The 23303-nt window shown below is 38.4% G+C and overlaps 1 protein-coding gene across 2 annotated transcripts in view; it reads right to left on the bottom strand.

The window, feature by feature from the left end:
• The window catches only part of NUDCD1 (NudC domain containing 1), a 75746-nt gene extending 52541 nt beyond the window's left edge, over nucleotides 1-23205 (bottom strand). For both annotated transcript variants that reach the window (XM_023517250.1, XM_003782406.3), the window contains exons 1-2: nucleotides 22979-23205; nucleotides 3395-3549 (exon numbers count right to left, since the gene is read on the bottom strand). In XM_023517250.1, coding sequence (XP_023373018.1) covers nucleotides 3395-3549; nucleotides 22979-23096 — 273 coding nt within the window. In that variant the 5' untranslated portion in view covers nucleotides 23097-23205. The remainder of the gene's footprint in view (nucleotides 1-3394; nucleotides 3550-22978) is intronic.
• Between the last annotated feature and the right edge of the window lie 98 nt (nucleotides 23206-23303).

Raw genomic sequence — 23303 nt, 5'->3', positions numbered from 1 at the left:
AGATCTACCATGATGTCATCTGACTTACTGAGTTAGAAAATTGGCAGAAAAAAAATTTTTTTTTTTTTTAGACAAAGTCTCGCTTTGTCACCCTTGGTAGGGCCCTCGATAGAGTGCCATGGTGTCACAGCTCACAGCAACCACCAACTCTTGGGCTTAAGCGATTCTCTTGCCTCAGCTTCCCCAGTAGCTGAGACTACAGGCACCCCCCACAACACCTGGCTATTTTTTTTTGTTACAGTTGCCACTCTTGTTTTAGCAAGTCAGGGCCAGGTTCAAACCTGTCATCCTCGGTATATGAAGCTGGCACTCTACCCACTGAGCCACAGGTGCTGCCCTGGCAGAATAAATTTTATTGGTAAACTTTATAGTACAACATATGCTACCAAAATCCCTACTAGTTAATTAAAAAAAAAAAAAAAAGAAAACTTTAGTATATATACACATGCACATACATAAAACTCTCCATCAAAATATATCTGGTCAGAGAGAACACAGCACAGCCAACTAATAAACATGTATATCCTACTGGCATAGCTGGCTTATACATATTAGGTCTATATAATAACTCTTAGTAGTGTAGACTTACCAAGAAAAAGCAACTAATACTTAAGACAGAAAGAGGCCAGACTGTATCTCTTCTGCTCCATCAAGAAATAATCAGAATTAATAATCCATTGATTTGGTTAGGGGCCACCAAGAAAACATTTATCATTACCAAAAAATGCCTAACTAAATTTTATAACATTTTGAGATTAGACAGTACATCACAAATACAGAATTCATACCTCTACCTGTATTAGAAATAAAAGAAGACCTTGTTAAGAAGGAAAAGCCAGCTCCCAAGAGTAACAGTGAGCTTTCAATAGCTATTACCCATTCAACAAACATACTGAGCAAGTCTTGGGCTTGATACTGGAACCCATGGCCTATTCCAGGGATTGGCAAACTACAGTCCACTGACCCATTCCTGTTCACTCTATGTTTTTGTAAATAAAGTATTATTGAATTCTATCACGTTATTCATTTACAACCAATCTATGGTACAACAGCAAAAGTAAGTAAGAGCGATAGATTGGCCCACAAAACCTAAAATATTTACCCCTGTACAGAAAAAAGTCCGTCAACCATTGGCCTAGAGTGAATTCACAGCCCACGCAGATCTGAAAGCCAATGATGTGAATATTCCTGGGAGCAGAGGGAATAAGTCAGGGCATGCTTTCTAGATAAAAAAATGGTCAAAAAGGGCTTAAGTATTAAGATTTGGAAGCAGCCTAACACAGAACTAACTACGAGTCTATTACAGGTAGAGTTAACCACATAGGAAAAGGCTCAGAGAAAAAAGGATATAGGACATACCTCTGGAATTTCAAGAGTTTAATACTGCTAAGGTGTAGTAGAAAACAAGATTGAAAGAAAGGCATTAATAAACTGTACATACCAGCTTATTAAAAAGCTAGTATAAATCTTAATAAAAAGATGAAATGTTTTTAGTTTCAGAATATATATTATTTTGTGTTTATTCTTGCAAAAAACAATAAAAAAACCCTCCCACTTCTGGAAGGACATACAAGTAACTTAGACATTAGACACTGCAAGGGAAATGGGCACTAAAAACTGAACAGATAAAAGATGGTGGGAGACCTCACTAAATTCTTTTGACTTTTTTCTTTAATTACAAAATTGCATTATCTTCTCTAAAATTACATATTTTAAGATGTAGATTTTGTCGTGAGGGAAATATTAAATGAATTTAAGCAAGTGATGACAACATTACACAAGTAGATGAGACAGATACTGCATAGATGCGACGTACAGGAGGGTCGGAAGGAACAGAGAGTAATCAGGGAGCTCCCAGCAGACCACGAGCTGTTTGAAGATGTTAACACTGTACTGTGGAATTCACAACATATGAAGAAGTAAAACAGCTCACAATTAGCTCAAAGAGAGGAGAAATAAATTGAATTATATCATTGTAAGTTTTTACATGGTTAGGCAAAATATTAAATAGAGGTAGATGTTATAAGTCAAGGATGAATACTATAATCTCTACACTAACCATAAAAAGCCAAAGGACAAAATGAAATGGAATTTTAAGAAAAATTTTTAAAAGAAAAACTTTAATTAATCCTCCAGAAAAGAACAGAGACAATAAGGAACAAAGAACACATGTGAAAAACTGAAAAAAGGGCGGCACCTGTGGCTCAAAGGTGTAGCTCCATATGCCTGAGGTGGTGGGTTCAAACCCAGCCCTGGCCAAAAAACTGCAAAAAAAATTATAAAAAAAAAAATAACAAGATGGTAATACATATAAACCCAAGATTATCAGGAACTAGATTATTAAGTATCAATGTACTAACCTTTCCAATTAAAAGACACAGATTATTATGGTGAATAAAAAACAAGATCCAATTATATGCTTTTTATAAGAGACACACTTTAAAAACATAGACATTGATAAATTGAAAGAAAAAGAAAAAAGGTTTTTTAAAAGCTAGAAGTGACTATATTTATATCAAAGAAGATTTCAAGACAAAATTATTCCCAGACGCTAAAAGTAAAGGGAGACATTTCATAATGCTAAGAAAATCAATTCACTGTAGACTAAACAATGCTAAATGTTTGTGCTCAAGTTTAAAAAACATAAAGCAAAAATTCACTAAATAAAAAAAGAAAGGCAAATCCATTATTACAGTTGGGGAAAACACCTCATTTAGGAAAAGCCAACATAAACATTCGCATCAACACTAATATAAAATTCACTACAGTGGTTGTCCAGTGGTGACAACGTAGGGATAAAGCGAGAAAGGAAGGCTGAGAGCGCCCGGGTACAGACCCTAACCACCCGAGGATGGGTAAATTACTAAGCTGGATGCCTTAAAAACTGTGCGTAGCTTGTGTGAGAGCATAGCATTAACAAAGGACAGCACTTTATGATTAACCTTTATGCCCAGACCTCAGGACAATGCTGCATATATGGTTGTTTTCTGACAGGATTTCTGAACATTTAAAAACGTTACCATTGCCCCAGAAGGGGTCCTCCTCCTGCTCAGAAGAGGTCACCTACTCTGTGGAGTAGGATCTATTGTCTGTCTCTATCTTAATGAACTTCCTGTTGTTGGCTGGCTTGCACCTGAATTTCTTGTCACATGAAGCAAGAACCCACTTGGAGAGTTAAAAGGACTTTCCTCCCTTCATGGAGACAATCCCTGCATCAGTGAGAGTAGAGGTGAATATATAAAGTAAGTACAAAGAGAAAAATTTAAATTAAGCAGAAATGGAGTCTTACATACATAGGATTCCACATGCTAAAGGTATGCATACCTCAATTCTCTGGACATCAGATTCAAGGGGAAAATTTACTGCAAAGTCCTAACATTAATGTTTTTCTTACCAGCATCACTGTTAAGTTCATAACTCTTCCAAGGTTATCAATGTAGTAGACACTGTCTTGATACCAGGAGTCACAGTGCAGGTAATTATACATTCCAAAAGCATGCATGTGTTCCAGTGTATACTGATCATCTCGAAGTTTTACTTCTGCCACAGCTGAAATACAAGAAAGTAAACATCAACATAAGAGTTTCACCTCAGCTCATTCCTTTCTATAGAATACCAACAGGGCAAAGAAGCCATAGAATGCCAATCACAAAAGTCTTTAGGATAATTCACGACATCATTCATTCAAAAATAATCTAGGGAAGGAAATAACATGGCCAACTAGAGGCAGGTTTGACAGAGGCTCCTGCCCAGGAGAGATAATGGGCAGAATGGACTCAGTGAAGCTGAAGGTGGGAAGCTGAGCTAAGAAAGAAGATAGATAAGTACACATCATTTCTCTGAGGCAAGCTGTAACTAAAAGTAAACAAAGCCCACTGCCAAGAGGAAGAGAGAACCTCCTCCAAGTGGGAGCTCTTGGTGTGCTCTCTGTAAGCAAGGAGGGAACAACAGACCTCTTATTTCACCGCAGGGGGGAGAGCTGCTAAACACTAGGTCTCCTTCTCCAAGGAGATCCCACTTGTGGGCCTAGGCATCATCCTGCCAGGCATAAAATTAAACAAATATTTTTCCACAATTCTGAACTCTCAATCCACCCTTCCCTCCTCACATGGTGATCTGAAGGCCTGCCCTTGCAGAGCCCAGTGTGTTTGGCAATTCCTTAAGAGGCCTGGGCATTGTGTGGGCCAGAGGACAGCAGGGTAGAAACAGTAGCTCAAATGCAAGTTGGTGGGGGTTGGGGCACAGGGAGAAAGGGACACGTGGGAGACAGACAAACTGCGATGCGATGGTGCACAGCAGGCGGGAGGCGCTGAAGCCCCAGGTCAGACTTTGGAGATGCACTTTCATGATTCTGCTGCTCACTGGAGGGAAGGAACCCCTTTGGGGCTGCCAGAGGCAGTGTGCAACAGGGGTGGAGACACTCGCTGACTGCACATGTGTGCAAGAGAAACGCACCAGATGGTGTGAAGCAGGCAGAGGCACTGATCAAATTCCTCTGATCTGAATTTGGCAGCACACTTTCCTGATTCTATTGCTCACCAGAGGAAAAGGCTCCTGGCCCTGGGGTTGCTGATGAGGTGGGCAGCAGGGGAGGAGCCGCCTACTCTCCTCTGACTCTGGAAGGTGCACCTCCCTGACACGGTTGCTCACTGGAGAGAACCAGGCTCCAGCCCCTCAGGGTTGCCAGCAGCAATGTGTGGCAGGGGGCAAAGGTACTGATGCCCCTGGACTGACTCTCTGGCTGGGAATACCTTCCTAACTCCATTGCTCACCAGAGGGAACCAGACTCCAGCCCCTCCGGCTTTCTGTGGATCCCTACTATTAGGTTGCTGGAGATCCTTTGAACTCTCCCTGGTGAGCAGTGATTGTAATACTGGGGACAATCGAAATATAATTCTTTACCTGGGCTGTCTACATGGGGACCTTCCAAGGTTGAGTGCTGGTTGTTTTGTAGTGGGAGGGACTGATTCTCCTTCTCCAGCTTTTGCTGGTGGGAAGCAGGGTGCCACAGTTACTTGTATCTCTCCCAGCTGAGATTTCTGCACAGTACCACCTATCATTAGGATTGGATAGAGGCTGGCTGACTACAATACAGAGTCAGGTAGCACTATCACATCAAGCAGGTCTTCAGTCTCTGGCTGCAGCTCTGAAAAGGACCTTTGTAAAGTTACAGGGGAAAGGGTACAATCACCAGCCCCAGCTCATTGCTAAAGGGCTGGTTAACTCCACTTCCCAGAGGCCTTAATACAATCTCATCCTACCACTTTTACTAGCCAACTGCGAAAAATAATTATGGGCATAACCAGCAGAAGAACTCTGGCAACATGAATAATCAGAGCAGGTCTACTCCCCCAAGGAAGGACAAAAGAGATACAACAGAAGATACCATTCATAGACAAATAGCTGAATTGTCAGAAACAGAATTCAGACTATGGATGGCAAATAAAATGGAAGAAAAGATGGAAGTAGAAATTCAAAGAGTAGTTCAAAAGTTGTCTCAAGAAATGAATGAATTCAAAGACAAAGTCACCAAGAATATGGACATAATGAGAAAAGATATAACAAAGCTTGAAGAAGTGAAAAAGTTATTCAAGGGGCTTCAAAATACAGTAAAATCCCTCAGTAATAGAGCTGAGCATGCAGAAGAAAGGATCTCAGAAATGGAAGGCAAGGCTTTTGCATGATCCCAAGCATTCAAAGAGGCAGAAAAACGTAAAACAAGAACAGAACATTCCCTGAGAAAGTTGTGGGATCATTCCAAAAGATCAAACATCTGACTTACAGGAATTCCTAAAGGAAGAGAGGATGGTCCTAAAGGTACAGATGCTCTACTCCAAGATATCATGGAGGAGAATTTCCCAAGCATGGTAAGAAATACAGAAATTCAGATAGTTTCAGAACCCAGCAAGACTCAATCCAAATAAAGCATCTCCTAGACACATTGTAATTAACTTTGCCAAAGTTAATATGAAGGAGAAAATCCTGCAAGCAGCCAGACATAAGAAAGGCATTACCTACAAAGGGAGAAATACTAGAATGACTGCAGATCTATCAGCCAAAACCTTTCAAGCCAGAAGAGGATGGTCATCGACGTTCAGTCTTCTAAAACAAAAACAACTTTTAGCCCATGATCCTGTATTCAACTAAACTGAGTTTCATTTGTGAAGGAGAAATCAAATACTTTACTAACATGCACATGTTTAGGAAATTTGCCATAACCAAACCAGCTCTCCAGGAAGTACTCAGACCCATTTTCCATAATGACCAGCACAATGGTCTATTACCAAAGTAAATTAACCCAGAATTTCTGGAACAAAACTTAACTTCCACAACAGTGACAGGATTAGAAAACCCAGGAGAAGAAAAGAAATAAACAAAATTAGACAAGAACTGAAATTAAAAATAAAAGAATCATTCAGAGGATCAATGAAACCAAAAGTTGGTTTTTTGAAAAAATTAATGAAATTCCATAAATCTTTGGCTAGCCTAACCAAAAACAGAAAAGTAAAATCGCTAGCAATGTCAATCAGAAGCAATAAAGGGGAAACAACAACAGATATCACAGAAATTCAAAGTCTTCAATGAATACTATGAAAAACTCTAGTCTCCATAATATGATAATCTGGAGGAAATGGACCAATACCTGGAAGCATGCCACCTTCCTAGACTCAACCAGAAAGATTTAAAAATTTTGAACAGACATATACCAAGCACTGAAATAGCATCAGCTATACAAAATCTCCAAAAAAACAAAAGTCCAGGACCAGATGGCTTCACATCAGAATTATACCAAATCTTCAAAGAGGAAATAGTGACTAGGTAACATAAACTTTTCCAAAATATAGAAAAAGTAGTAATCCTCCCTAACATATTCTATGAAGCAAATATCACCTTAATCCCCAAACCAGGAAAGAACCCAACAAAGAATAAAAACTATAGACTAATATCATTAATGAATATCCATGCAAAAATATTCAATAAGATCCTAGCAAACAGAATTCAACAATATATCAAAAAAATTATACACCACGATCAAGTTGTTTTTAATCCTAGGGTTACAAGGTTAGTTCAATATATGTAAATCTATAAGCATAATACATCACATAAATAAAATAAAAAATAAAGACCATATGATTCTCAATTGATGCAGAAAAAGCTTCTGATAACATCCAGCATCCTTTCAGGATTAGAACACTTAAGAAAATAGGCTTACACGGGACATTTCTTAAACTGAAAGAGGCTATCTACAGCAAACCCACAGCCAGTATCATATTGAATGGAATAAACTTGAAAATATTTCCACTCAGATCTGGAAGTAGACAAGGATGCCCATTGTCACCACTGCTATTCAACATAATAATGGAAGTGCTACCTATAGCAATTAGACAAGATAAGGGGATAAAGGGTATTCAAAGAAGTCAGAGGAAGTGAAACTCCCACTCTCCACAGATGACATGATTTTATAGGAAAAACCGCAGGGACTCAACTACAAAATTCTTAGAAGTGATCAATGAAAATAGCAGTGTCTCAGGATACAAAATCAATACTTGCAAATCAGTAGCTTTTATATATACCAATAATAGTCAAGGATCTATTCCTTTTACAGTAGTCCCAAAGAAGATGAACTACTTGGGAATTTACCTAATGAAGGACATGAAAGATCTCTATAAAGAGAACTATGAAGCTCTGAGAAAAGAAATAGCTAAAGATGTTAACAAATGGAAAATCATACCATGCTCATGGCTGGGAAGAATCAACATTGTTAAAATGCCCATACGACCCAAAGCAATCTACACATTTAATGCAACCTCTATTAAAGCACCATTGTCATACTTTAAAGAGCTTGAAAAAATAGTGCTTCATTTTATATGGAATTACAAAAAACCACAAGAGGTGGTGCCCATGTCTCAGTGGGTAGGGTGCCAACCCCATATACCGAGGGCGGCAAGTTCCCAGCCCGGCCAAACTGCAACCAAAAAATAGCCAGGCATTGTGGCAGGTGCCTATAGTCCCAGCTACTTGAAAGGCTGAGGCAAGAGAATCGCCTAAGCCCAGGAGTTGGAGGTTGCTGTGAGCTGTGTGACACCGTGGCACCCTACCGAGGGTGATAAAGTGAAACTCTGTTTCCACAAAATAAATAAATAAATAAATAAAAATAAAAAACCTCAAATAGCCAATACATTACTCAGAAATAAAAACAAATCAGGAGGTATCATGTTGCCAGACTTCAGGCTATACTATAAAGCTATAGTGATCAAAACAGCATGGTTCTGGCACAAAAGCAGAGGTAGATTTATGGAAAATAGAGAACCAAGAGATGAACCAAGCTACTTACCATCGTTTGATCTTTGATTAGCCTATCAAAAACATTCAGTGGGGGAAAGACTTCCTATTTACCAAATGGTGCTGGATGAACTGGCCGGCGACCTGTAGAAGACTGAAACTGGACCCCCACCTTTCACCATTAACAAACATTGATTCTCACTTGATAAAAGATTTAAACTTAAGACATGAAACTATAAAAATACTAGAAGAGAGTGCAGGGAAAACACTTGAAGACACCGGCCTGGGAGAATATTTTATGAGAAGGGGCCCCTGGGCAATTGAAGCAACACCAAAAATACATAACTGGGATCTGATCAAACTAAAAAACTTTTGCACAGCCAAGAGCAAACAGACAACCTTCAGAATGGGAGATTTTTGCAGGTTATGCCTCTGACAAAGGTCTGATAACTAGAATCCATGGAGAACTCAAACTAATCAATAAAAACAGAACAAATAACTATTTCTATGTGGGCAAGAGACTTAAATAGAAACTTCTCCAAAGAAGACACGCACATGGCCTATAAACACATGAAAAAATCCTCATCACCTTTAATTATCAGAGAAATGCAAATCAAAACCACTTTGAGATATCATTCAACTCCAGTAAGACTAGCCCATATAACAAGATCCCCAAACTACAGATGTTGGCAAGGATGCAGAGGGAAGGGAATGCTTGTACACTGCTGATGGGAATACAAGCTAATATGACATTTTTGGAAAGAAATTTGGAGAATACTGAAGGAACTAAAAGTAGACCTACAGTTTGATCCTACAATATCATTACTAGGTATCTACCCAGACGAACAAAAATCATTTTACAACAAAGACATTTGCACCAGAATGTTTGGTGCAGCCCAATTCACAACAGTCAGGTTGTAGAAGCAGTCTAAATGCCCATCGACTCATGAATGGATAAACAAATTAACCTGGATGGAGATGGAACATACTCTTCTTAGTAAAGTATCTCAAGAATGGGGGAAAAAAGTATCCAATGTACTTGGTATTATTATGAAACCAATATATAAACACTTTGTGTTTTATCACTGGAAGATAAAGATATTCCAGAAAGAAAGAGAGAAGAGGAGGGAGAGGAAAGGAGAGGAGAGGGGGGAGGATAAATGGGGGAAGGGTCAGTGGAGGGAGGATATTTGGCAGGATCTTACCTAATGTACACAATGCAAGGGTACATTTTCAAAACAACTAAGTGTATACTATAAATGTCTTACTACAAAAATAAGTGAGGTCATAGTTATGTTAGTTATAAGCATCCCACATTGTATATCAAATCATCAAATTGTACCCCATAAATATATACATAGTTATAATTTATATATAATAAAAATTATCCCATAATATATATAGTTATAATTTAGTAAAAATTAAATTAAAAAAATAATTTCTGGACACCAACTAGATACTGTGTGCAGAGGATAAACAATAAGTAAAGCTGACTCGGTCATGCCCTTATAAAACTTAAAATATAGTGGCCATAGAAAAAAGAAGTTTGGAGAATACTCAAGGAACTAAAAGTAGATCTACATTCAATCCTGCAATTCCTCTACTAGGTATATATTCAGATGACCAAAAATCATTTTACAACAAAGACATTTGCACCAAAATGTTTGTTGCAGCCCAATGCATAATTGCCAAGTCATCGAAGCAGCCCAAGTGCCCACTGACACATGAATGGATTAACAAATTGTTGGTATATGTATACCATGGAATACTATGCAGCCACAGTATGGAGACTTGACATGTTTTTATGTTTACCTGGATGGAAATGGAACATATTTTTCTAGTAAAGTATCTCAAGAATGGAAGATAAAGCATCTAATGTACTCAGTATTATTATGAAACCAATATATAATCACCTACACATTCATATGAATGATAAAGCACAACTATAGTCCAAAAGAGAGAAAAAGAGGGAGCGGAGAGGAGAAGGGGTGGGGAGGCCAGGAGGAAGGAATGTATTTGGTTGGACCTCACCTAATGTGCACAATGCAATGGTACATTTCAAAACTATTAAGAGTACAGTATAAATGTCTTACCACAACAAATAAGTGAGGTGATGGTTATGTTAACAGTTTGATGTAAGCATTCCACACTGTATATCAAATTAGCACATTGTATTCCATAAATGCATTAATGTACACAATTATGATTTAATTTTAAAAAAGAGAGAAAGAATATACCAGAACAAGCAAGCAAAAATAAATAAATATACTGCAACAAAAAAAAAAAAAAAAAGAAAAGAAAATGGGGTTTTGTATGCCATAACTCTTTTATTCAATTAGATAATCCTTAGTTATAATTATGAACAAAAGAATAGAAATTCCAAAAATGAAGAACTTCCCATTTTCTGGGCAAATATATGTAAGTTTATATACATTTTTAAATGTTTTTACCTCTATTTTCTCATTCATTTTAATACACATTAAAAGAATGTTTTTATTATCTTATTACACAGTCATGTAAATAAATGTAAACACAAATGGTGACTTATCATCTCCAGTGTTATACCACATCTTTCCCAAGGTTACAGAACAAAACAGTATCATAGCTGGACTAGAAACAGGGTCTCCTACTTATATAGAACAGCTTTCTCTGCTACAGCCTGACCTGCTTCCCTAATTTTAAACATGCCAAGTGTGATCTGTCTCTCTCGCTTCACCTGCCTTTCCATGCAGACAGGAACCCTTACAGCTCAAAGTTGCCCATGAACTAGAATTAATTTCTGCCCCAACAAGAAATACACAAGTGGACTACACTGGGTCAATACACTGCCTTAATATAAAGCTCACTTTAGTGTATTCTGATGTGCAACTATTTCTTTGTTTCCCTGAATGCTCACCTGTTCCTACTTCTAATATCTACCTCAGATGCCGGCCGACTTCCATTCATTCATTTATTTAGCAAATATTTTAATAGGCAGCAATGATACACTAATGAGCAAAGAGTACAGAATCTAGCTTGTCAGCCCTTATAACGCAGTTCGGAAATGAACATTAGTCAAATCACCTACATTTCATATAATTTTTACATAATTTTATATAATTAAACTGTGATTATTATAAAGAAAAATTATCGGGCAGCGCCTGTGGCGCAAAGGAGTAGGGCCCCAGACTCATATGCCAGAGGTGGTGGGTTCAAACCCAGCCCTGGCCAAAAACTGAAGGAAAAAAAAATTATTAGATACTATGAGAATACATAACACAAACAGCTTATCTACTTGGGGAAATTAATAAAAACTTTCCAAGGCTTAAGCCAGTGGTTCTCAACCTTCCTATTACTGCGGCCCTTTAATAAAGTTCCTGTGGATCACGACAGGTTGAGAACTGTTGGTTTAAGCTAAAATACGAAAGATGAGAACAAATTATTTTAAGAAGTTATTATTTGACACAGGGTCTTACTTTCTTTTTCTTGCCCTGCCCAGAGTGCAGTGGTGGCATCATAACTCCCTGCAACTTCAAACTCTTGGGCTCAAACTATCCTCCTACCTTAGCCTCCTGAGTAGCTGGGACTACCAGTGCATGCCACCACACGGCTTATTTTTCTAATTTTTAAAGAAATGGGGTCTTACTATGTTACCTAGGCTGGTCTCAAATTCCTGGCCTACCAGCAATCCTCCCACCTCTGTGTCTCAAAGCGTTGGATTAGAGACATGAGCCACTACACTTCACCAAGAAGAAATATTTTAACCAAAGAGACCAAAGACCTCTATAAGGAAACAATAAAACTGATGAAAGAAATTGAACAGAACACAAATGAAAAGACATCACATGCTCATGGATTAGAAGAAATATTGTTAAAAATGACCATACTACCCAATGCAATCTATAGATTCAATGTAATGCCTATCAAAATACCAATAATACTTTTCACAGAAATAGAAAAAAAAATTCTAAAATTGTATGAAACAAAGAGCTCCTGGCCAAAATAATACTGAAAAAAATAAAACTGGCGGTATAACACTACCTGACTTCAAAGTTATAGTATACTACAAAGCTAAAGTAACCAAAAGAGCATGGTACTGGTATAAAAATGACACAGACCAATGGAAAAGAAGAGAGAACTCAGAAATAAATCCACACATTTACAGCCAACTAATTTTCAACACAGGTGCCAAAGACATACATTGGAGAAAGGATACCTTCTTCAACAAATGATGCAAAGAAAACTGGACATTCATATACAGAAGAATAAAACTAGACCCCTATCTCTTACCAGATACAAAAATCAACTCAAAATGGATTCAAAACTCAAATGTAAGAGACAGAACAGAACTACTAGAAGAAACTACAGGGGAAATAATCCAGGACCTTTGTAAGAAAACATTTTATGGCTAAGACATCAAAAGCACAAGCAACAAATACAAAAATAAAACAAATGAGTCTATATTAAACTAAAAAGCTTCTACACAGCAAAGAAAACAATAAACAGTAAGAAGAGACAAACTTTAGAGTCAGAGAAAATATTTGCAAACTATTCATCCAACATGGAATTAACATCCAGAATATATAAAAAACTCAACTCAACAGCAAAAATATCATCCCAGTAAAAAGTGAATAAATGCCATGAATAGACATTTCTCAAAAGAAGACACATAAATGGACAACAGGTATCTAAAAAAATTTTCAGCATTACTTATCATCAGTAAAACACAAATCCAAAACCACAATGAGGTATCATCTTACCCTCACTGTAATAGCCAATTATTAAAAAGACACAAAATAACAAATGCTGATAAAGATGTGAAAACAAGGGAATTCTTACACACTACTAGTGGGAGTATAAGTTAATATAGCTATCATGAAAAACAAGAAGTTTCTCAAAAAACTAAACATATAACTACGAATGATCTGGCAATTGCACTACCGAGTATTTATCCAAAGTAAAGAAAATCAGTATATCAAAAAGATACTTGGATCCCTGGGTGTACTGCAGCACTATTCACAATAGCCAAAATAAGGAAACAACCTAAATGTCCACCAATGGATGAATGGAGTAACAAAATGTGGCATATATACACAAAGAAATACTATTCAGCCATTACAAAAATAAAGTCCTGGGGTGGCGCATGTGGCTCAAGGAGTAGGGCACTGGCCACATATATCAGAGGTGGCGGGTCCAAACTGGGTCCCAAATCCTGCCATGTGCAACAAGATAGATGGAACTACCAAGGTCACAATGTTGACTGAATTAAGCCAGACACAGAAAGACAAACACTGCATGTTTTTACTCATATCTGGGATTTAAGAAAAAATGGATGTTATGGGTAGAGAGTAGAAAGATAGTTAACAGAGGCTAAGAAGGTGGGAAGTGCTAAGAAGAGGTTGATTAAAGAGAATAAACGTATCATTCAACAGAAGACGTTCTAATGTTGAACAGCACAGACGGGTGACTAGAAAAGATCTGAAATGTCCCCAAGGCAACAAAATGATAAATGTTTAAGGTGATGGATATCCTAAATTTGACCATTATACACTGTCTGTCTGAATGTATCAAAATATCACATGCACCCCATAAATATGAACAATTATATATCAGTAAAACATTGTTTTAAAGTATATATCTATGCATACATACACATATCCCTCTAATCCTTCCAAGCAGAAGAAAAATCAGACAAAAGTAGGAGGGAAAAAACATTGTGTTCAAAGAACCCAAATCCCGCCACACTGACTGAAGTACAGAGCAACAGGGCACGTGGACAAGGAAAGGCTACAGGTGAATGAAGCTGGAGTACTGGGCAACAAGTGGGCCAGGAAAGGCCTGTCTGTATTTATCTTCACTGACAAACTTAATTTAGTAAGGATTCACTAACAGTTTTTTAAGCGACAAAGTACGGTTCAGATTTAAGTTTAGGAAAGAGTACTTACAGCTGCTAAAATATGGACAACAGATTGGAACAGAGCAGAGGTTAGTCCAGGAAGATCCATTAGGAAGCTATCTATTATAGCCATCTGGTTGAGGGATGATGGAATATTGGAATATTTCAGAGATGAAAATAATAGTTTTATGATAGATTTGATAGAGGATGAGAAAACGTCTTATACAACTTGAGGAAGTGTTTATTTTTAAAGAACCTTTAGAAATACATATTCTACTGATTAAGAGGAAAAAATGATCACTTCTTGGTTTTCTAGCACCACTGTGTGGATGGAACTCAATACTGCAGGAAATAGGCACAGCAGCTTAATAGTCCAAAGCAGTAAATTTTTTAATTTATTTTGGACACAGTGTCTCAGATCATTCTGTCACCTAGGCTAGAGTCCAGTGGCACCATCATAGCTCACTACATCCTCAAACTTTGGGCTCACGCAATCCTCTGCCTCAGCCTCTCCAGTGCCTGGGACTATAAGCATGTACCACTGTGCTCAGCTAATAAAAAAACAATTGTTTTTTGGAAAGACAGGGTCTTTCTCCATTGCCCAGGCTAGCCTCAAACTCCTGACCTCAAGCAATCCTCTACCTAGGCCTCCCAAAGTGCTGGATTACAGGTGTGAGCCAATGCACCCAGCCCCAAATTTCTTTCAAAAGCAGTCTTTACTCCTATTTTCTCAGTATCCTGATTAACTCCTTTCAATTGTTTCTAGCTCTATCATTCTAAAGACTTTTTTTAATGGCTGAATAGTATTCCATGGTACACACATACCACAGCTTGTTAATCCACTCCTAGGTTGGTTAAGGGATTTAAGTTGTTTCCACAATTTGGCAATTGTAAATTGAGCTGTGATAAACAAGTCTAGTGCAAATGTCCTTATGATAAAAAGATTATTTTTTTGGGTAGATACCTAGCTTGGGATTGCAGCATCAAATGGGAGGTCTAATTTGAGTTCTTTGAGGATTCTCCATACTTCCTTCCAAAAAGGTTGTGTCAGTTTGCAGTCCCACCAGCAGTGTGAAAGTGTTCCCTTCTCTCCACATCCAAGCCAGCATTTGCAGGTTTGAGATTTTGTGATGTGGGCTATTCTCATGGGGACCTGGATTGAGTTAAAACATAGTCTTCTTAGTAAAGTATCCCAAGATTGGATAAGCAAGAATCAAATGTACTTCAATTCTTTTTTATTTTTTCTTTTAACACAGAGTCTCACTATACCACCCTTGATAGAGGGCTGTGATGTCACAGCTCACAGCAACTTCAAACTCTTGGACTTAAGTGATTCTCTTGACTCAGCCTCCCAAGTAGCTGGGACTACAGGTGTGCACCACAATGCCCGGCTATGTACTTCAATTCTAATATGAAGCCAGTAGATAATCTAATACATACCCTAATAAGAGAAAAACTCCACTCTATTCAAGGTGGGGGGAAGGGGAACAGGCTTATGGCATATGTCACACCTTCTGGGAGTGGGACACAATTATAAGAGGGACTGTACTTAACAAATGCAATCAGTGTAACCTAATCATTTGTGCCTTCAATGTACCTGAAACAATAAAAAATAAAGAATGTTTTTTACTAAAAAATATATGTTGTAGCCAAAATAGGGGAACCGGTATGAGACTTATCTTTCCACCAGAAACAATCCATAAGATAAAATAAACCAGAGAAAATTATATGAAAAAACAGTTTGCAAGACTAGACATCAGGCAACAAAAAAGAGTGATCCTTAAGAAATGAGAAATGTATGAGATTAACCCTACCACTGCCCCACCTTACTGTCTTAAGGAGTTTCCAGACCACAGCACAAAGAGGTGAAAGTGAATTAGAACCTGGCAAATTCTCAAGAGTTAAAGAAACTGAGATGGAAGTCTAGGACAGTGTTTTTCAACCCTTTTTATCTTATGGCACACTTAAACCTCTAGTTAACTTCTGTGGCACACTTAAATTATGTTGATTTAAAAAAAAAAGTGGAGGATGATACCTGTGGCTCAAAGGAGCAGGGTGCCAGAGGTGGCAGGTTCAAATTCAGCCCCTGCCAAAAACTGCAAAAAAAAAAAAAAAAAAAGAGTGGGGAAAAAATATATATTTAACTTTGCTTTGAACTTCTTTTGAAAATAATTTAATTAATGGTTTTTAAAATTTTTTCCTGGCACACCTACAATGCTCTCACGGCACCGTGGTTGAATATCATTGGTGTAGGGAGCCCTAAGCAGCTACAGGTCACTGAACAGAGCTGCACAGAAGACAGCTACAGAGAGAAAAGCCCAGAGCATCTGCAGAGGGTCTCCCTCAAGTAGAAAACTAACCTCATGTGTTTAAGGCGATTTCCCAGGCCAGGAAAAGTACCATTTGAAGGAAACAGAGGGAACAGTGCAGGGCACTCACACGAAGCTAGCTATTGCCACTGTTCCCAACAGGCAAAGTAGAAAAAACTCCCAATTTGTGGGTTACTGAGTGGTGTACACAGGAAGTCTTGCCTCATTAGTAGGAAATAATTAGCCTTAGTCTGAGCACCACTCCAGACCAGGCTAACAAATTATTATAAAAGCAAGAACCAATGGCATTAGTCTGTTTTGAAGTAACTCTACATCCTAGAACAAAGCTCAAGAACACTGTAAAAATATAAAACATTCTGCATCTAACAAGACAAAATTCATAATTTCTGGCATCCAATCAAAGGCTATTAGGCATGCATAAAAAAGAAAACAAATCCATAATGAGAACAACCAATTAGTAAACACCAACACATAACTGACAAAGAAGTTATAATTAACATGATATTGAAATGACTATGCCAAGTGTGTATTCCATATGTTCGAATGATAAGAAGCATAAGAGACAAAAAGATTTTAATCAAACTTCCAGATGTGAAAACTACAATTTCTAAGATAAAAAAAATGCACTATGTGGGATGTCAACAAGAGATTAACATTACAACAGCAAAGCTTAACGAAATTAAGGGCATGAAAATGGAAACTATCCAAGATAAATGGAAAACAGAATGAAAGAAAAAAAAGGGGGGTATTGATGAGTTGAAGTCAACCTCCAGGGATCTAAAAAACGGTTAAGTGGGGTTCTCAAAGAAGAGAAGAAAAAAATTGGAAGAAATAATGGCCAGATTAATCTTTCCAAACTTGATGGAAACTATAAACCTACAGTTTACAGCTCAACAAACCCCAAGCACAAGAACTATAAAGAAAATCATACCTAAGAACATTATCAAACTGCTCAAAACCAATGTAAAAGAGGAAATTTTTTTATTTTTTTAGAGATGGAGTTTCACTTTATGGCCCTTGGTAGAGTGCTGTAGTGTCACAGCTCACAGCAACCAACCTCCATTTCCTGGGCTTCGGTGATTCTCTTGCCTCAGCCTCCCGAGTCGCTGGGACTATTGGTACCCACCACAACACCTGGCTATTTTTTTGTTGCAGTTTGGCTGGGGCTGGGTTTGAACCCACCACCCTCGGTATATGGGGCCGGTGCCCTACACACTGAGCCACAGGTGTCGCCCAAAAGAGGAAACTTTTTTAAAAAGCCAGAGGAAAAGGTGGCACCTGTGGCTCAAAAGAGTCGGGCGCTGGCCCCAATATACCAGAGGCAGTGGGTTCAAACCCGGCCCCGGCCAAAAACAGCAAAAAAAAAAACAAAAACAAAAACAGCCAGAGGAAAAAAGGCATGTTATATACAGAACAGAAACAAGATAATGTGAAATTTCCCATCAGAAACAATATAAGCAGAAGACTAGCTATATCTCTAAGGTATTGAAAGAAAAAATTTAAAAAATCTTTCTTTTTTTTTTTTTGTAGAGACGGAGTCTTACTTTGTCGCCCTCAGTAGAGTGCTGCGGTGTCACACAGCTCACAGCAACCTCCAACTCCTGGGCTTACGCGATTCTCTTGCCTCAGCCTCCCAAGTAGCTGGAAGTACAGGTGCCTGCCACAACACCCCACTATTTTTTTGTTGCAGTTTGGCCTGGGCTGGGTTTGAACCTGCCACCCTCAGTATATGGGGCCCAAGCCTTACCCACTGAACCACAGGCGCCACCCAAAAAAATTAAAGTATCTTTTGAAAACCAAGGCACAATAATGATGCTTCCAGCCCATCAAAGCTGAAAGAGTTCATGACCAGCAGACACACACTACATGAAATTTTAAAAGTTTTTCAGGAAGAAGGAAAATTATACCAGATAAAAATACAGATCCAAATAGAGGAACAACAAGGGCTAGAAATAGCAACTATATGCGTAAATATGTAAGTTTTTCTTATCATTTAAATCTCTCTAAGAGATATTTAACTATTTACAAAACTAACAACGTTTTGTCGTATAATATGAAAAAGTAAAATGTATTACAATTCCATAAAGGCAAGGAGAGAAATTAAAATATACAAGCATAAGTTTCTTATACCTCACATGAAATAATATCATTTGAATGTATCCTATAATATAGTAAGCTAAAGATGTATACTATAAACCTGAAGTGGATACTAAAATAATAAGATAATAGATACTAAAATAATAAGATAATATAACTAGTAGGCCAACAAAAAAATTAAAATGATTAAAAAAAAGAAAAAAGGAAAAACCTCAATCCAAAAGAAGCTAGTGGAAAACTTCCATTCTCCCAAAGACCAGAAACAGAATACAAATAGCAACATGAAAGACCCCAACCTAACCCAATCAATAATTCTGTTAAGTGTACACAGTCTAATTAATAGAGATCAGTAGACTGAATAAAAAAGCAAAAGTTAACTACCCATATTTCTGCCAATAACAAATGTAAGTTAAATACAAAGAAATAAATAAGTTAAAAGTAAAATGATGGAGTGAAAAAGTATGGTAACACTAACTTGAAAACAGAGTGATTATTTTAATATAAGATTTCAGAGCAAAGACTACTACCAGGGATAAAAAAAAAAAAAGTTATTTCATTATGATAAAGGGGTCAATTTATCAGGACATAATAAATAATAATGTATGTGCAGCTAGCTACAGACCTTCAAAATACATAAAGCAAAACCGATAAAACTGCCAGGTGAAATAGAAAAATCGACAGTTATAATCATAGATTTCAATACCCCTCGCCCCCTACAAGAAGATCTCAAAATAACTGTGGTTAAAAAAAAAAAAAAGTGGCCAGACTAAAAAAGTCCGTAGTGTAAGATTCTGCCTACATAACACTGTAGAAAAGGCACACCACTGTACAGTGACAGAAAGGAGGTCGGCAGTTGCTTGGAGACATGCAAGAGGAGCAAAGCCATAGTGACAGAAGGGCACAAGGCAACTTGGGGGGTGACAGCTGATTTAATATCTTGATTGTGGTGATGATTTCATGGATATATATATATGTGAAAACTTGTTAATCTGTTCATTTTTAATTTGCACAGTTTATTTATTATATCTCAAAAAAGCTGATCAATGTGTTTGTGATACAAAACCATCTACCACTTACCAGGCATGTTCCCGCCCTAAAGATAAAGCATTGAAAAAGATGCCATCAGGACCCATCAATACTGAACTAACAGTCTTAGCAGAGAAAACACTGAAAGCCACCAAGTGTGATAAAATCTATGAAGTACTGGCTACTATGGGAAAGAAGAGTACAGACTCCAACCTGTACGGATTCTACAGTATAGATTCTAAGTAATTAGTCAAGAAGGGAATCCTCGAGGAAGTAACATGTAAACCAAATGAAAAAGTAAAGTATGAATTAGCCAGGTGAAATACAGTGGGAAAGCATATAAAAAGACATGTACAAAATGAAGATTTTAGGGAAAGGATATTTACAAGATAAATACTCAGAAATGGAATTGCTGGATCAAAAGGCAAATATGTTTTATAAAAAGGTTTTCACTTAGTTCTTTGGAATAGTAAAAGATATTTACTATTTATATAGTAGAGAGAATTGAAAAAATTAATAACATCAGGGAAGACAAGAGAATAGCCTTAGTGTAGCAAGCTCTGGCACCAGGGACATCTTCATCCTCACATGCCAAATGCAGCGTTTCATACACCGCAAGTGTTCACCAATGATTTACTACATTAAAGTGAACTTCTTAGGCTAGGATGAAAGAAATCAAATAGTCAGAAGCTCCTCAACTATACCTCAAGCCCTCCAAAATTAATGATTTTTAAAAGAAATAATCTCATCTTCACCACTGAGTAATTCTTATAGAAAGCCCCTCAGGTCTCCAAACTGTGTTGTCTCCATTCCTCTTATCTTAGAAAGAGTTGAGAATAAACTATGCTATTCAACCCCAACATCCGTTCATCTCCCTGCTATACTTAAAACCTTCAAATGACACCTCATATCCCCCAGTTGTCCATTCCAAACACAGAATCTCAGAGCAACATGGCTGAAATGAGTGGAGGAAAAGACAACTTTGTAGCTTTATATAATAATACATCCAATTTAGAAGACTACTTATTGAGAAATTTTACTTTATGCTTTTTTTGGTTTAAAACATCTTTTTGTTTATAAAAAGATGGAGAGTACATAATAACATCTCCACTTAACAAATTCAGAAGGTGGCAGAACTATGATAGCTGAGTTTTACTCTTTATTGTAATGGCCCAATACAAACAAAAAGTCTGGAAAACACTGACTGACAAGATAAAGTCCAAAAAGCAAACAGGGTGCTAACTGCTCTTCCGATCTCCTCTCACTTTCCCAGATTTTTTGCTCCAGCAACCTAAGACTGCAAGTACACTATGCAAAATACCAGTTCTTTCCTTTCCCTCTGTTCACACTTTCCCATGAAAGGAGTAACTTCAACAACTCCTCTTCTTCATTCACTCAATTTATTGAGTATCCACCATGTGCCAAGCACTAGGGATAGAGTAGTGAGTAAAAGAGAAACATCGTTGTTTTCGTGGAGCTCACAGTCTACTGGAGGAAACAAGACCAAAAAAATCAATATAGAATTTAAAAGGATGATAAATACTGTCTTATAGAGCATGCAATGGAAAAAGCACAAAAGTGATCGCAGGAAGGCAAGTCAGGAGGCCACCACAGTTCAGGTAAGAGATAAATGTGATTTAGACTGGGGTGAAGATGTCAAAATCTGGAGATGACTAGATTTGCTGCTAAATTTAACAGGGGCTAAAAGAGAAGAAATACAACAAAGGTGACAACAGCATGAGCAATAATAGTCCCAATTACATATGACTCCCTGGATCAACACTCTTTGGTATGACCTTTGCATACTGGCTCTAGGCTTAACAGACTTGCTTTGGCCCGTTAAGGTCTGAGCAAACTTGCTGCAAGCAGCAGCTTGAAGAAACTTACACTCTGCTACTTGTCTCTTGGAACCAATGTGGGCTAGCCTGCTGAAGGGTAAGAGATCACATGGAGAAGAAGTAAGGGGAGACCATTAGAAATAATCTTAAACCAGCCTATAGTTTGAGAACCCCCAAACATACAAGCAGATAAGCAGAGCTGCCTAGCAGGCTCATAAGTGAACAAAGATGCACCAAAATGAGCCCAGACAGTAGTAAAAGAACAACCTAGCTGACCAGCATGACCAACTAATAGACTTGCACAACTAGTTAAGACTTGTAAGCAAAAATAACTGCTTTGCGTTTTGAGCCACTGCATCTTTTGAATTCATTAGCTAACTAAACATTGTAGTACCATCTACTGGCATGGAGAGACTGTTTAAACATGGTGAGACAGAGGAAAAGAAAGCAAATGAAAAGAAAAATCAAGTTCATCTTCTCTTACCCTAGTCAACTCCTACTTATCCTTTAAAGCTCAACTTAAACATCAACCGTTCGAAGCAAGCGTTCCCAGATCCCCCAATGCAGGTTCAAGATAGATATTATTATCGCCTTTCCATGTTACTTTATATTTGTCAAGATTACATTTTCCTAACTAGACAACAACCTTTTTCTATTGAGCACTGTCTGATTCTTCTTGATACCAACGGCATGTAACACAAACCAGGCTTTCGAAAGATGTTTCTGAATTTAATAAATGAATAAACACTTGTTCGATGCTCTATTAATTAAATGTAGATCAGCATTTATCAAAGGGATCACTGTCAGCATATATCAGAATCAGCAATGACGTGCATTAAAAAACGAAAATCTCTGGACCCTTTAACAAAAAAAAAACCCCACCGTTCTTCACGTTACGAAAACAGGAATGAGAATATTCTAGCCAGCTATATGCAAACAAAACAAGTAGTGGCAGTATGGCTACTAAGTCAACTTTTCCTTAAAATTTTCTAGACATGGTCTCTACGATAGATAGAGGTCTTAGCGTTCTAGGACCTAAGTAACTGCTGCTCTGCCTGGGATGTAGTTTCTCTTTTAAGAAAAGGCTCTCTGTCAGAGCAAGCAAAAGCTAAGAATCTTCCCAGATGTGGTTTCTCAACGCACACATTGACAGACGATGCTCCAGAAAGAAAGACGGATCCTATGTTTTCTCCACAAGAGGGGCCGGGCCGGGGACGAACAGGTGGCCGTAGCCCAAGCACCACGCGTGCCAGATCTCACAGCCTGGGGCTGCAAAGCCAAGGGAAGGGCCTAAAGTCCCGCCAGGGAGAGCCGCGCGAAGGCGACTCCCACGGGGTTCTGGGATGGGTGTCACTGTCCAGAGAGGCCACCAGGGGTCCAGCCCAGCCGGACGCGCCGTAAGGAAGGCCACAGTCGCTTTGCTTGCCAGAGTCAGAAAGAAAGACAAGCGGGAAGGTTTGGGTCGACGGCAGCCGAAAGCGGAAAGCGGATAGCGGAATGGGGCAGGCGGGGGCGCCGCCGCTTCCCACCTGCGTCAAGTTCCAGCTGGTAACAAGGCAGCGGCTCGAGAGAGAGCTTGTAACCCTCGAAGCGGGGATCCAGCAGAGGTCTCTTCACCCGCAGGGAGCAGTTTGCCGCCACCTCCATCGCCTTCCAGGGCCCTCGCGTGAGAATTAATAAAGCTCTGGTTGAAAGGTCCGCGCTTCGCTCCCTGCACTGTCGCTGGGAAGCGGCGTGGTCCCATCCCAGGAAACATTGCGGCGCAGGCTCCCCTCTGGGAAATGTAGTATTCGAGGGAAAGTTGACCCCGTTGCATGCCGGGCTATGTAGTTTTCTGGGGACTTAACTCCCGCG

Source organism: Otolemur garnettii, unplaced genomic scaffold, assembly GCF_000181295.1.
Source record: "Otolemur garnettii isolate 467f Iridium unplaced genomic scaffold, OtoGar3 scaffold00004, whole genome shotgun sequence".
In the NCBI taxonomy this organism is placed as follows: domain Eukaryota; kingdom Metazoa; phylum Chordata; class Mammalia; order Primates; family Galagidae; genus Otolemur; species Otolemur garnettii.
The sequence above is the reverse complement of the archived record's forward strand: the minus strand, read 5'-3'. Positions and strand labels throughout refer to the sequence as shown.